Source organism: Oreochromis niloticus, unplaced genomic scaffold (assembly GCF_001858045.2).
Source record: "Oreochromis niloticus isolate F11D_XX unplaced genomic scaffold, O_niloticus_UMD_NMBU tig00000734_pilon, whole genome shotgun sequence".
In the NCBI taxonomy this organism is placed as follows: domain Eukaryota; kingdom Metazoa; phylum Chordata; class Actinopteri; order Cichliformes; family Cichlidae; genus Oreochromis; species Oreochromis niloticus.
In genome coordinates, this window is record NW_020327228.1 from 69730 (window position 1) to 86280 (window position 16551).

The 16551-nt window shown below is 44.9% G+C and overlaps 1 protein-coding gene across 1 annotated transcript; it reads left to right on the forward strand.

Moving 5' to 3' along the window:
• Positions 1–4905: 4905 nt before the first annotated feature.
• LOC112844657 (uncharacterized) lies at positions 4906–13164 on the forward strand. Its single transcript, XM_025904285.1, has 3 exons — positions 4906–4930; positions 12425–12876; positions 12919–13164. The coding sequence occupies exons 1-3, from the start codon at positions 4906–4908 to the stop codon at positions 13138–13140; spliced, it is 699 nt and encodes a 232-aa protein (XP_025760070.1). The 3' UTR covers positions 13141–13164.
• The last annotated feature ends 3387 nt before the right edge of the window (positions 13165–16551 follow it).

Sequence of the window (16551 nt, forward strand, 5' to 3'; positions counted from 1 at the left end):
ACTAAGGTCTAGCAGGACAAGCACAGAGATGAGTCCACTGTCAGAGGCCATAAGAAGATCATTTGTAACCTTCACTAAAGCTGTTTCTGTGCTGTGATGAGCTCTGAAACCTGACTGAAACGCTTCAAATAAGCCATTCCTCTGCAGATGATCTGTTAGCTGTTTGACAACTACTCTTTCAAGGATTTTTGATATGAAAGGAAGGCTGGAGATTGGCCTATAATTAGCTAAGACAGCTGGGTCTAGAGATGGCTTTTTTGAGTAAAGGTTTAACTACAGCCAGCTTGAAGGCCTGTGGTACATAGCCGATTATTAGAGATAGGTTGATCATACTTAAGATCGAAGAATTAATTAATGGCAGGACTTCTTTGAGCAGTTTTGTAGGAATGGGGTCTAAAAGACACGTTGATGGTTTGGAGGAATTAATTATTGAAGTTAACTCAGAAAGATCAATTGGAGAAAAAGAGTCTAACTTAACATCGATGGTACTAAAAGTAGCTGTAGATAATATTACATCTGTGGGATGATAATTGGTAATTTTTTCTCTAATGATAAAAATTTTATTTGTGAAGAAGTTCATGAAGTCATTACTAGTTAACGTTAAAGGGATTGTTGGCTCAGTAGAGCTCTGACTGTTTGTCAGCCTGGCTACAGTGCTGAAGAGAAACCTGGGGTTGTTCTTATTTTCTTCAATCAGTGACGAATAGTAAGATGTTCTGGCTTTGCGGAGGGCTTTCTTATAAAGCAGCAAACTATTTCTCCAGGCTAAATGATGATCCTCTAAATTTGTGACACGCCATTTCCTCTCCAGCTTACGAATCATCTGCTTTAGGCTACATGTTTGAGAATTATACCACGGAGTCAGGTACTTCTGATTTGAGGCCTTAGTTTTCACAGGAGCTACAGTATCCAGAGTCGTACGTAGTGAGAAGGTAAAATTATTAACAAGATAATCAACCTCTGTTGGAGTAGCGTTCAGATAGCTGCTCTGCTCTATGTTGGTACAGGGCATTGAAGATGATAACAGTGGGTGGATTATATTCTTAAACTTAGTTACAGCACTATATTCTATAACTCAATACAGGAGATGAGTATACCTTCAACTCTCTCAATCAAAGAGGAGTGGGAAAAGGAATTTGGGATCTCCCTATCAGAAGATTTTTGGCAGGAGGTCTTACGCAACATAAACACGCTTTTTATTAACTCCCGTAACTGTTTAATTCAGTATAAAATTGTACACAGGTTACATTACTCAAGGGAAAGACTTCACAAAATGTACCCAGACTGCTCTCCCCTCTGTGAAAAATGCATGATACATTATGGAAATTTGTTACATAGTTTTGCACTTTGTCCAAGGCTTCAGGGTTTTTGGTGTGACATTTTTACCTACCTGTCTAATATTTTTAAAAGTAAGATTGAGTTCCAAATCCGATAGTAATTATCTTTGAGATCTCCAAAGAAACACAAAATTTACAACACTCTCAAAAAAGGTTTATGTCATATGCATTGATCATTGCAAAGAAACTGATCCTGCAGCACTGGAAAGGCAAAGAGGCTCCTGTGTAAAGATGTGGCTTACAGAGCTTACAAATACTCTTCACCTTGAAAAAACAAGATACACCATGAATGGTAATGTGAAAGATTTTGAACTAATTTGGCACCCTTTACTTGCATACCTTGGGAAAATATAAATTTTTGGCAGTCGGGGGATTGGGGCCCATAGTGGGTGGGTTTTTTGTTGTTGTTGTTGTTGTTTTTTGTTTGTTTGTTTGTTTGTCTTGCTTTGCTTAGAGAAAAAGGGAGCACAAGTTCTATCAATTTGTAACAATCGTGATACTTGCTTCTAATAAAAGATATTTGAAACACGTGGCATCTCACAGATAAATCCCAGCATGCTGACATTTTGAAAACATTCAAACATGTTCAAAGTGAACTAACAGTAGCTGACTCATCTGACTTCATACTCAGAGGCACGAGGATAGTTATTCCAACTGTCCTACAAGAAAGAGCATTACAACTGGCACACGAAGGGCACCAGGGTATTGTCAAGACCAAAGCGCTACTACGTACCAAAGTATAGTTCGCAGAGATTGATTGGAAAGCAGAATCTGCAGTTCAAAACTGTCTGCCATGCCAAGCCAGCACACCTGTCACACATACTGACCCTCTGCAGATGTCACCATTACCCGAAACGCCCTGGCACAGCGTCAGTGCAGACTTTTATGGACCACTCCCTATGGGGGAATACCTGCTCATTATCACAGACGAATATTCTCGCTATCCAGTCGTTGAAAGTGTATGCTCAACATCAGCATCTTCTGTTATCCCAGTCATTGACAAAGTGTTCTCCATGTTTGGAATCCCAAGGACAGTAAAAACTGACAATGGTCCTCCTTTTAACAGTGAGGCTTTCTCACAGTTTGCAGACTGCCTAGGATTTCATCATCGCAAAATCACACCTTGATGGCCTCAGGCGAATGCCATTGCTGAGAGATTTATGAGAACCCTAGGCAAAGCACTGAGAGTTGCCAAGACACAGGGCACACCATGGAAACAGCAACTAAACATCTTTCTTCGTGAGTACAGATCTACACCTCATAGCACAACAGGGAGCTCACCAGCTGAAATACTGTTTCAACGCCAGCTATACACCAAGCTCACTTTCTTTAACACCACTCCACAGAAGTGTTCAGATGCTGAAGTGAGAGCAAGGGATGATAGTGCAAAGATCAAGATGAATGTGATCGCAGATGCAACCTGTTGCGCCAGACCACACTCACTAAGTCTAAGTGTGACACAGTGCTGCATCGCCAACCCAAGCACAACAACTTATCCACACCATACAATGCAAAACCCTACAAAGTGACCAAGGTTAAGGGTTCTGAAATTACAGCTATAAGGGATGGACACTCGATTGTCAGGAATGCATCATTCTTCAAGAAAATCAGACATGGACTTAAAGATGCCACACCTGGATGGTATGTTGACCCCACCTTAACAGACAAGCCCAGATACCCAGTCAGATCTAACAGACGTATACCTATGCATCTGTCTGATTACATCAGATCTAAGACTTGAATATCTGATGTTTAGGTGTGGAGAAACTCAAGTAATAAGAATGTTCAGTGATTTTATTAGGTGCTGTTGTCATAGGTTCAGATTAATAATTCACCTCACTGAGTACCTAAGTTTGTTTAGGAAAAAAAAGGAGGTGATTGTGATGTTTACAGAGATTTTATTTTGAAAGGTTGAATGTAAGGCGGAAGGAGAATATAGAAAAGAGGGACAACGAAAAACAGGAGATAAACAAGTTAGTGCTGTAGACTGTGTTGCCGCTGCAAGCCTGAGAATTAAAGAATGGAACTGAGAAATACTGAAGGTGTCATCATTAATGTTTGAGGAATGCAAACATTACAACAGTGCACTACATGTAGCCATACTTTAGTATGAACACACTTCTGCACTCAGTTTAACAAGTCTAAGTAGAAACATAGATCACTTCATTTAGAGCATCTGATTTCTGTAATCAATGATTTACAAGCTGTTTAAAAAAGAAACGGAGAAGAAAAGCTTTGAAGAAGCCTCAGATGAACCATTTGAGTGTTTCATGTGAGGAAGGATGTGTTATGATTTGTGAAAGAGGATGTCAGAGGGAGGAAACATGAGCTTTATTAGCTGGAAGTCAAAATTCAAAGTCAGTCAGTGAAACCAGGAACAGCGACACATGAATGAAGTAAAACAGGGAACAGAGATGAGGCAGAGGGAGGACAGACAGGGAACACAGAGGGAACTAATGACAAACTCAAAGTAAGAACTGAAGCTGTAAGAAAAAAACGCTAAATCCTCACTAGAAGAAACCACATGTACAAAGTTAAAGATCAGAACAGATCTGTGGGCTCCAGGTTTATAGAAGCAGTTAAAGTGTGAGCAGTATGGATGCTCTGTGATTTGTATCTGAGCTGGTTCCCAGTAAAGTCTGAACTGGGACTGTGTGATGCAGAGAGGTGGAGATTGGAGGTCTTGATTGAACTACAAAGCTTGTAATCATGTTTCCTGTTGTTTGAACTGTGTGTGTTTGTGTTCAGACTTTAAACCAGAGCCAGACGTCGTCTACTCTTCACTGAAGTAGTCCACCAGTCTGACGTCCAGCTGCTGGTCTCTAACTGGTCCCCCCAGCACCTCAGACCAGAGGACATCCACATGTTACAGATTTTTATATGTTTTATGTCTTTTTAACTCTGAATTAGACTCTGATGACCCAGAAATATTTACTGGAAGTCAGTTCATTGACTTGATGTTTGTTGGCTTTTGTTCCCACAGCAGTTTCTCAGCAGGATTAATAAACTTTTGCTCTCAGATGTTTTCCTCCTGTGTTTCTGTGAGTTTCAAAAAGGTGTCAAATCTGTTTGGTTGTGGCGATTGATTTATCATTGATACACAACGGTCTTTGCTGAAGAAAACAACAGCCGGAGCATCAATCAGTGTCTTTAAACCACACAGAGAAGCTTCAGTGCAGGATGTTTATTAGTGAACCACTAAAATACTTTTTGGACAAAAATTCAGTTCTTTCCCCAAATCAGTCAGGATTCAGAAAACAACACAGCACAATACCTGCTGCTATCCCTGTGTTTAATGACAATATTGATTTAATGGACTGCAAAAAATACTGTGCTGCTCTTTTTCTTTACTTTCTTTACATGGTCAGTTGACCATGCTGTTTTAGTAAATAGGCTAAACAATGTTGGTCTATCTGTAAATGTTGTAAGTTGGTTATCAAGTTACTTGTCAGCTAGAAAAGGAGTTCATATTAGAATGCAGAGAAATCCAAGTTGATGTTATTCTCAAATAGGAGAGTTGTTAGCTACGTCTCCTAAGAATGAAACTATTGAAGGAACTTAAATTGAAATGGCCACTTCTTACAAATATCCAGGTATCATTATAGATCAGAATTTGTCATCTAAAACACATTTAAAAGCTTGTGTCGAAGTTAAAACTAAAACTAAGTTACTTTTTTTTAGAAACAGATCCTGTTTCGCCCCCCAAGCGAGGAAACACTTGATTCATGCAACTTTTTCTTTTTTTTACCTTTATTGGATTACAGTGACCTGCTTTTTTATGAATGCACCTGCCAACTACCTAAAGAGGTTGGATACAGTCTACTATTGTGCTTTATGTTTTATTACTGGCTATGGAAATTGTGTACATCTTTTTTCTTTGTATGATGCTACTAAATGTCCATCGTTGTATATTCACAGACTCCCCCATTGGTTGATTTTTATCTATAAATATCTTCTTGGGCTGGTTTCCTCTTATTTATGTGTTTACATGTGTAAAAACCACAACCTTCGTTCTCACAGTATCATACAACTGATTGTCCCAAAAATCGGAACAGAATTAGGGAAAAAGGCTTTTAAATATACTGCCCCTGTTTCTTGGAATAATCTGCAGAAGGAACTAAAAATATTAGAATTGGTTACCTTGGGGGAGTTTAAGTCCATTTTAAATGAATGAGAAAATAATTCTTTTAGTCAGTGTGGTTGTTTTTAATGTTGCTCTTAATTGATCTGTTATTGTATATTTTTCACATGTTTGCACAGGATATTGTATTTTTTTAAAAATGTTATGTATTTATGTGGTACATATATTTTTAACTTTTGCTGCCATGATGCCAGGTCTCTCTTAGAAATGAGATTTTAATCTCAATTACTTGTTTTTAAAAAATGAGTTCAAAGTGAGGAGGTCTGATATTCCAACAGTGTTCAGGCTGAGAATTATTACCTGCAATGTTGCAGTTTGACCTCATGGTGGCAGTGCTGTCTCACTGTTATAAGGGCTACACTCACACTACAGGACATTACTAAAACTGATGTTTTATGATGTTTTTATGTCATCATGCTGACGTCAGCCTGATGACAATGTTAATGCAGCTCTCTGCTGGCAGTCGCACATACATAACACCACAATCCTCACCAACCCTTTGACGTCACCCTTACAACGAAGGTCAAATGCTTAGCCGAGCTAGGCTACACTGCTAACACACAGACAGACAACATGACAGTGTTTGTGTGTTTGTTGTCATGGCAGCAGCAGCCATCAGTGACACCAGCACACAAAAGCAACACAACAGCAGGTTCAAACACTCAAAGAGCTGCATCACATTTGAATGTGTGACTGGTTGGCTGAGCTGTTTGATGTTATGTGTCAGAGTTCAGCTTCACATGTTTGAAATAAGAACACATTTCTGGGAGCAATAATGACAGAATAAGGAACAGGACAGACGATGACGACCTTCTTCTGTTGGAAATGTGCACATCAGTTATATGCATTGATCCAGGGCTGCTTCACAAGTACACACACACAACAGGAAGTGCAAGAGCACAAAAACTAGTTATGATCTCTGTAGAAAAGTATAATGCAGATTAAGTACATGATATATGACACAGTGATGCTATCAAACAACAACACAAAGAGTCCAGATGAGCAAACAGTCACAGCTCAGTGTGACCAGGATCGTCTGAGCTCCGTCCTAAACCTGAACAGCTGTTCACCAGAATCCTGCTGATTGCTGCTCAAAGCTGCTCTCAGAGAAAGTGAAGCTGTGATCAGTGTCAGTGTGTTACTTTATTACAAAACACTAAAATGTTACTTTGTGTCTCTGAGGGTTTCTGCCACATGTGAGTGTGTTCTCACAGCAGATCATTGAGTCGGCCTCAGATCTTCTTGAATCTGTAAAAACTGGAATCACAGGCTGTAGAATCACAGAGCAGCTGACTGGTGTCCTCTAAAAGTTTCACCTACAACATTCAGTCAAAGAGGAAAAACTCTGATCTGTGCTGACATCACTTCCTGGTTCAGACTGAAGGAGAGGATGAGGAGTTCACTCTAACACTTAAACACTGAGATGGTGTCACAAGTTCATATGGTGCACACAGCAGTGGGACAGCACTTTGTAACATGTGATGTGACTTTGATAAAGATGAAACGTTCTTCTTATTATTGTGACTTTGAGACATTGATGTCACATGTTTTACTCTCTCCACACTCAAAGACCTTCAGAGTGTCTGATTGAAACATCTTCAGGCTCTGACCTCAGAGGAGGGACCAGAAGGAAACTGTCAGATCATCAGTGTGATCATTATTGTCTAAACTTCATCAAGCAAACCTGAATAAACATGAAAACATGTTCTGCTTCCCTCTGACCTTTTACTTTGTGTGTTCCTCTCATCTTTGGTTGTTTAATTTGTTCCACACAAACTGCACAGACATCTGTCAACAATCCTCAAAGTCTGTGATCTGATCAAGCACACATTACATGAGCCATAACGACTGATTTCAAACAGGAACACAGTACAGAGCTGGAGCAAAGGTGGAATTCACAAGACGTCATCTATAGATCTAATTTCTGTTCAAGAAACTTTGACATGAATGAGGACGTTAGAATAGAAAATACAATTTTGTCACTGAGCAGTGACAAAATTTTCTCATGATAGTTTTTCTGATTTAGCAAAACTGTGCAACTACCCTTGTCTGCAGGAAGGATGATGATATTATTGTCATTAATAAGTGATGTGAGTGCCTTCCTCTCCTCCATGCTAATGTTGGGGACTGGGGGCTTTGCATTGCTGAGACAGATTTACAGATTTTCTTGTGAAAAATATGTTTGTGTGCTTTGATTCAAACTAGTATGTTATTTTGTGGCTAGTTATGTTGCTTACCCATATTGTTCATATTGTCTCCTGCTTTCCTTTTAACTGTTTCTTTTTTTATTCTGTCTTATGCTATTACTCTGACCAACTGTGAAGCACTTTGGTCAACTTTGTTGTATTATTATGTGCTATAGTGTAGTGTTTTCAACAAGGATGTTGGTGACACCGAGTTAAACCACAAATGAAGACCCTGGAGTTTAGTTGCAGCTTGTTTAATTGTCTCCATGAACATGTGGTGAAAACTGAAATGACAGAAAATAAACTCCATAAACAGGTAGAAGCATGTTTACATCAATAAAGTGCATTACTCTCACTAAAACATTCATGTTAGCAAAATATACATTAATATCCAAAGCTATCTGAATAAACTGTCATATAAAGTAACTTACGGCGTTACAGCCTGATAATTCAGAGTAGATGGCATCTGATTACATCTCCATACTGCCTTCAGCATGTGGAGCCTGTGGCTGTATCCCAATTCAGGGTCTGCAGTCTTAAAGGCCGCATTTTAAGGCCGATTACGTCACAGTGGCGCGCCGAAGGCTGTCCCAATTCAAAGGCTGCTCGAAATGCGGCCCTCAAATGCGGCCTTCATTTCCCTGAATTTTAAGGCTGTGGCGGTGTAGGCTGTGTCCCAATTCAGGGTATGCACGCTTGAAGTACGCATTTCAAGTGCGAATACGTCACCGCCACGCGACGACGGCTGTCCCAATTCAAAGTGTACTCTAAATGCGCCGTCGATTTCCCCAAATATCAAGCGTGGTCCGGTGCACGCTTCGTGGTGCCATATATCCCACAATTCATAGCGCAGCGGTGGGTGTGGATAATTTTGCCGCAAAATACGGCAGAAGGGAGCGGCCGAAGAGTGAACTGGCAAAAGTAAGTACTGAATATTATGTCACTTATTTATGTGCGAATGTTTAAGAACATTAAAACATTACTGTTGGCCACATGTCGGCAAAGTTATTTGACATTAGTGATGTTTGTACTAACTTGGTTTTAAAGCCTTTACTTCTATACATATATACATATATACATATATATATATATATATATATATATATATATATATGTATATATGTATATATGTATAGTCGACCTTAATCTTACAGAGAATGTGATGATTTTATGGATAATTAAAGTCAGTCATATATCCACAAACACAACAAGCTGAAAGTCAGTGATGCTGCTCGGTTTGCAGTCCTGAATATCACGGCACAAGCAGGATTCACTGCACTGTTAATGTTAGCTATGTTATATTGCTGCCTCTGTTCGGTGGTGTCGAGCCAAACGGACTTTAACGTGTGTTTGAACGAGCTGACGGTTCACTCGTTAAGCTGAAAGAAAGATGCTTTAATCACAGGAGTCACACATGTGTCCACTGGACCATCTGGGAACTCTTCTTGTTTAGCACTCGTAATAACACAAACACTAAATCCTCCTTCTCTTGTGCTGTTTTGTAGCAGTGTGTACACCTGAGACTGTCACCTGTCTGTCTGTCCTGCACTCTCTCTCTGTTTCTTTCTCTCTGATTGTGGAATAAAAGTATGAACATGTATTTATAAGTTACACTTGTGTTTGAATCCTGCAGCTTATCACACATTTGATTTCCATGTGTGACGACTGCAAGTGTCCAGAGTGAGGACAGACTGAGGGACCCACTGCTGCACATCATCTGTGAGGCTTTGCACCCCCGATGATCCACCAGGACAAACTCAGCAGTGTGTGAGGAAGAGGAGGAGGAAGAGCCAGCAGCAGCTGACAGATGGAGAGAATAGACAGACTGTTCCCTGTTTGTGAAGGACTGCTAGGAAAGTTAAAATAACTAATTGTCTGTCCTGAATCAGTCTTATTAGGTAATGTTCAAATAATGTTATCATCCCAGTGTTTTCAGTGTGGGAGAAAGTACTCAGGGCCTTCAAGTTACACACTATGAAAGGCAGCAACAAGTTTAATATTCAGAAACCTAAAGTATGTATCAGCAGCAGACTGGAGCTAAAAATAAATGTTTGTTTCAGTTCTATGAAGCTTTGAGTATTTTGGATTAGTAGCACTGCTGTGTTTGTTGCATCATATTGCTGTAATTGTTTATATGCTTTATATATTCTGAGGTAAGTTGATCTATAGTGTTACATCATATTCTGTAAGGATGTTATGTGTTTGTAGACTTTCTGCCCAGTTTGACCCATTTAGCAGAAGTCAGCCTGTTTAAGGCTCTGATATCTATTCTGTATGACTTAAAGCAGTTATGACATGGTCTGATTTTCTCACCCAATAAAGGAATATTTCACATATCAGTCTACTCTTCATTCTATCAGAAACAGTTATCACAGCTCGTACATTTTCCTTTTTACACATATATGTAAGCATTGAGCCAAATGTAATAATGCCAACATATTAAAAGAACAATATTTGTCTCTTATATATAATACATCTATATATACACTGTCAAAGATACTTGTCTTTGAGTGAAGATTTAAGGTGATAGGAAATATAAATAACTGCAACTTGAATCTTTACTGAAGCTCAGTATTTGACACAGAGTTCACTCACATGAATTTCACTCACATGTGCTGTACCAGTATACCTGCACATGTGATGTGACAATAGAAGTGATTTGATTTGAGAGTTCAAACTCACTGCTGTAATAACTTATGATTGATATAATAACTATAATATTGCCATCTCATATTTACACTGACTTTAGTCTCATGAAAAACGTTAACTAATTGTTATTTACTAGGTAATCATATGTGACTGTTCAGTACAGATATGAAGGCCAACAATCATGTTTTACAGTCCTGTGGTCTCAGCCTCAGATACTTATTAAATCACACAAAGCTCATGTAGAAACAAACAAACAAACAAAATATGTTCTCCTTCATTTCTGTCAACCAAACGTTTCCAGCTATCATGGTCGCTAGGCAACCTGGGCAGCGCGACGGAGGCTAGACCGTCCCATTTCACAAGCCTCGCACTTCCGGCCTTAGCGGTCTTTGAGTACGCGGCCCTTGAGGATCGTTGAGGCTGCGTACTTTAAGGCTGCAGACCCCGAATTGGGATACAGCCTGTTTCTCAGCAAAAACAAGCTGTGTCCAAATTCATGGGCTGCATCCTCCTGAGGACGCATTTGTAGACCGATTACGTCACAGCGACGCGCCAAAGGCTGTCCAAATTCGTAGACTCCTCCAAATGCAGCCGACAAATGCGTCCTCCTTTTCCCCGAATTTGAAGGATGGGTCGGGTGTGTCCTTCGTGGCCCACCATATACCAGAATTCATAGCGCGGCCCAGCCAAACTGCAGTTTCCGGCAATGGCGGCCGCTACTAAGTTTTAAAATTACTCTTATTAATCTTTCTGGGTCACAAAATAAACTTTTAACATATTTTCAGGCGAGAATGTGGGTGTGTAAACTTGAAATATCTGCTCGGTTTATCAAGGTATCGCATATTTGGAAAAGTGCTTCGACGTTTTCGGAGACGTCTGTTACCCACCAGCTCGATAGCTAGCCGATAGCTCGAGGGTCACTGAAGCCGCCGAGAACGGCACAACTCCCGGCACATCATTTTCAGATCGCCGACGACTTTCGCTACTCGGGTTAAACGTAATATATAAGTCACTTAGACAACCTAAAAATGTTATTGTTTGGCTTTTTTCAGTGTTTTATTTGTTCGTGAGTAAATCGGTTTGGCTGAGATTAAAGTTATTAGATTAGATAAAATAAAACTTTATTAATCCCCCGGGTGAGTTCCTCCTTGGTTTTTACACCACTGAATAAACGTCAAACAGAAAACTGATTAAACAGAAGTATGAGACGGTCGAGAATTTACGCCAGTGTCCTGTTATATCTTACATAGCAAGGAGCAGACGGCTGAGTTTATTAAACTCCACCGAGACAGCGGTGATGTTAATCAGAAGACTAGACCGTCCAATTTCACAGCCGTTTACTTCCAGCCTACCCGACCTTCTGAGGACCCGGCCCACGTAGACCGCGAAGGCCAGGTCCTCAGGAGGATGCAGCCCATGAATTTGGACACAGCTACAGAGTGTTTGAACCAAACCGGAAGTGCTTGACCGGAACCAGAAGTGTCACAGTGCGGCTGTGTGTGGGCAAGAGAAGGACCCAAACGCAAACTCACAGAGACAAAGGTAAACTCAAAAACACAGCTTTATTGCTGGTATAGGGGGACACGATAAACAATACAAAACTAAACTGGGAAAACTAAAGCACAATGAGCCACAGGGAGAATCACACAGCTATGAGGGAGAACGCGACACAGAACTGAGGGAGAGGCAGACATAAATACACAGAGGGTTAACGAGGGAAGTGGGAGCACACGGGGAACACAGGTGACACTGATAATCATAACAAGACACAACAGGAGTGAACGCAACACTGACGGGAGACTGTCAAAGTAAAACAGGAAGTGCACAGAGGTTCAGACAGGAGGAGAGAGAGCACGGGGAGAGCACAGACATAACGGGCTGGGTAAAACATGGAATAAAACACAAGGAGAGACGAGGGCTCACAGATACACAGAGGGGCACACAGGGGGTAAGAGTCACAAGGGGAAAAACACATAAGGAAACAACGTAACAGAGCAATTCAGGAAGCATGGCCTAAATAAGGAACAAAATACATGGAAACTAAGAATACTGGGCCAACGTGGCCCAGGACCATGACAGTACCCCCCCCCTTAAGGGCTGACTCCACGCAGCCCAAACCCGAGAACCAAAAGACAAGAAAACGGAAAACAACCCAACCAGGGCGGGAGGCGGGGGACCAGGACGGAGGGACCGAAACCAAACCAAACACAAGGAGCATGAGACCAAAACAGAGCCCAGAAACAAACAAAAACAGTCCAAAACAGAAGATGCTGGAGTCCAGGGAAACAGCGTCCATGGAGAGCAGAAGGTCGACCCGGGGAGCGACAGCACAAAAGTTCATAGTTCGACTGTTCAGGGGCCCGACCACGTGAGAAGTGGCAGTGGCAGCAGAACAGGACTGGAGACCGGCTGCGTGGAAGACGGCGGCGGCTACAGAGCGGGTCCGGAGGCCGGCCGCGTGGAAGACGGCGGCGGCTACAGAGCGGGTCCGGAGGCCGGCCGCGTGGAAGACGGCGGCGGCAGCAGAGCGTCGGGCGTACTGGTCGAAGCTTGGTGGGCACAGGACCAGACGAGGCGGGACCAGACGGTGGCGTGGCGGGCACAGGACCAGACGAGGCGGGACCAGACGGTGGCGTGGCAGCCACGGGCGACGATGGAACGGGACCAGACGGTGGCGTGGCAGCCACGGGCGACGATGGAACGGGACCAGACGGTGGCGTGGCAGCCACGGGCGACGATGGAACCGGACCAGACGGTGGCGTGGCAGCCACGGGCGACGATGGAACCGGACCAGACGGTGGCGTGGCAGCCACGGGCGATGGCGTAGGCGGAGCTGAAGCAGAAGCCGGAGCTGGACCAGGCGTGGGCGAAGCCGATGCAGGGGCCGGACCAGGCGTGGGCGAAGCCGATGCAGGGGCCGGACCAGGCGTGGGCGAAGCCGATGCAGGGGCCGGACCAGGCGAGGGCGAAGCCGATGCAGGGGCCGGACCAGGCGAGGGCGAAGCCGATGCAGGGGCCGGACCAGGCGAGGGCGAAGCCGATGCAGGGGCCGGACCAGGCGTGGGCGAAGCCGATGCAGGGGCCGGACCAGGCGTGGGCGAAGCCGATGCAGGGGCCGGACCAGGCGACGGTGAATTGGACCCTCCAGCGGAAACGAGGAGCGGCTGGAGAGGTTCTCCTGAACCCCCAGCGGAGTCGAGGAGGTGCTGGCCGGGCTGACCAGAGCCGCCAGTGGAGACGAGGAGCGGCTGGAGAGGTTCGCCTGAACCCCCAGCGGAGTCGAGGAGCGGCTGGCCGGGCTGACCAGAGCCGCCAGCGGAGACGAGGGACGGCTGGAGAGGTTCTCCTGAATCCCCAGCGGAGACGAGGAGGTGCTGGCTGGGCTGACCAGAGCCGCCAGCGGAGACGAGGAGGTGCTGGCCGGGCTGACCAGAGCCGCCAGCGGAGACGAGGGACGGCTGGAGAGGTTCTCCTGAACCCCCAGCGGAGACGAGGAGGTGCTGGCTGGGCTGACCAGAGCCGCCAGCGGAGACGAGGAGCGGCTGGAGCGGTTCTCCTGAACCGCCAGCGAGAAGAGGTGCAGAGCCAGCAGGTGCGGAGACCTCTGGCTCAGTGGACGCTAACTGTAGCTGCGCAGCCGGCTTAGGATGCAACGGCTGGGGCTGTGCAGTGCAAACAGTCTGTCCAAGCTTTGTCAGCATGACGCTGTCCTTAATTGGCTGAGTGAGCACACAAGAGCTTTCAGCAGAGGATGGCAGTGACTGAGCAGGTGGCTGAGCTGATAACTGAGCTGGTGGCAGAGTTAATGACTGAGGTGATAATGACAGAGCTGATAACTGAACAGGCAATGGAGCAAGGAACTGAGGTGGTAACAAAATGGATGACTGGGCAGATAATGGAGGTGATGACTGTGCTATAGACAAAAGTGCAAGTTGTAGTGGTGGTTGTGACAATGGCTGTAATGTTGGTGGATCAGCAGGTAGTTGAACTGGTGACTGAGCAGGTGTCTGACTCTCGGCTGCTCTCCTCCGGGGAACAGGAACGGGTGCAGGGCCTGGCCGAACACCAGCCATCCCCACCCGAGGAACAGATACGGGTGCAGGGACGAACTGGGATCTTGCAGCCTTAACCCTGGGAGCCGGCGTAGGTGCAGGAGCTAGCTGGACCTCTGCTGCTCCCACCCGAGGAACTGGGACGGGTGCAGGAGTCGGCAGGGTTACAGCTGACCTCACCCGGGGAGCCGGAACAGGTGCAGGCAACGGCTGGGTGTTCATCAACCCCACCCGAGGAGCAAGTACGGGTGCCGGGATGAATGGAGCCTCTGCCAAGCTGGAGACCGATGCAGGGACCAGCTGGACCTCAGCCACCCTCACCCGAGGAACTGATACGGGTGCAAGGGAAAGCTGGGCCCGAGCTGCCCTGGGTACAGGAACTGGAGGTGGAGAGCGAAGCACAGGAACAGTAACTAACACAGGGTAAACTAGGTTGATGGTGCCGAACACAGTACTAGCAATCTGCGACTTATGGTGGGCTGGTTCAAGCAACTCTGCTGTACTTAAGTTGTCCATGTCATAATTAGCAGTCTTTGGAAGAGTGAGTTCAGGAGCAGTTACAGGTACTGGGGAATTCACACAAGTAGTGTCTGGATAACCTGGGTGTGAAGCAACACTACACACAGTTGTACAGGATGTAGCGCGAGACGTAGTACACACAGAGTCCATGAAACTTGGCCAAAAAGCATGGCGCACAGAGTTAAACTGACATGACCGGGGAACAGAAAAGTTAACCTGTGCAACCAGCTCTGCAGTGCTCAAACTAAATTCTTTTGCCAGTCTATGTATAGCAGATGACACCTTGCGGCTCTTAACCTTAGCGGGCATTGAATACACAGTTGCAAGGAGTCCACGAGGAAAAACAGAAACAGTCTCCTGCTTAGCAGGCACGGGAGAAGGTGAGGTTTCACAGGTAGCGTCCGAGTTAGCACTTTCAAGTTGTGGCACAGAAAAAACCACAGCCTGAGAAACTAACGGAGCAACACTGGGAGTCACAGATACAAGAGCTGGTTTAAAGATTAAACTGTTCATAGCAGAGGAATGGCTAATAGTCTCTGTGTCACCTGGCTCAGGCAGAACGCTAGGAGTACACGGTAAATTGGCTTGCTTAGCAACACAGGCCTCATTCACAGTAACTCTTTGAGGAGCTGAGAGAACAGTGACTGGTTGAGAAGTTGGCTGAGAAATATCAGAAATGTCTAAAGACAAAACGGGCTGGAACATGAAACAGTCATTTGAAGGAGCATCAGCTATAGAACACTCAGTCTCGGATGGTTTGTGCTCCACAGCATGCACTGTTACATCTAGAGCTGATGGTGGTGGTGGTGTGTGGCTGAGTTCAGACTGGGAAACCTCAGAACATACAGGCTGATTAAAACAGTTCTGCGGGGCTACAATGCTGGTAGCAGTATGTAGGTGAGTCTGGTGTAGGATAACAGTCTTTGGTTCAGCTAACTCCACAGGTGAAACATTCATACTGGCTAACTCAGAGGAAACACTGCGAGCATTGCAAGAATCTGATGGCTCAGGAACACAAAGATCACTGGTTAGGACAGCCGGTGAATAACTCGGCACAGAGGTGTCACTCGGAATAACGTCTTTAGAGTCCAAACACAGAGTGGCGGAGTTATCCGATTCAGGCAACACAATGGCGGGCAAAACAGAGTTACTCACAGTGGTGGATAAGTCATGAAGTCCGGGATCAGAAAACTTGGGCTGAGTGAGTGACGCACAGTCACTCTCTCCCACGGGTGCAGCCTGCTTGGCTGTACAGGAGCGACGGCGGCGTGAACGCCGTTTTCGCCGAGAAGGGGGAGGAGACGAGCCAGGCCGCGAATCCTCCAGCGGACCGGGCTGAACGTCCTCCGGCTCTTCATACTGGAGCGGCAGCTCCGGGCGGATGCGTACGGTGGAGACGAGGAAATCCTCGATGTGGGGGTGTAGCGCGCCGAATAGCCATGGGAGTCCGGACACCATCCTCTGTAAACGAATGGCTACGGTCTCCCGATACTCTTCCCCTGGCAGCGCTGCCCACTCCTGACAGTGATACTCCACTGTGTAGATTAAATCCTCACGGAGCTCAGCGGAGGGATTGTGAGCTGCTGGGTCCATGTCATGGTCGCGTTCTTCTGTCACAGTGCGGCTGTGTGTGGGCAAGAGAAGGACCCAAACGCAAACTCACAGAG

Coding starts and splice junctions, on each gene's coding strand:
- LOC112844657 (XM_025904285.1), top strand. CDS start 4,906: ATGGCCACTTCTTACAAATATCCAG. Junction 4,931..12,424: donor CACTTCTTACAAATATCCAG/GTATCATTATAG, acceptor GACTCCACGCAG/CCCAAACCCGAGAACCAAAA. Junction 12,877..12,918: donor TCGAAGCTTGGTGGGCACAG/GACCAGACGAGG, acceptor TGGCGGGCACAG/GACCAGACGAGGCGGGACCA.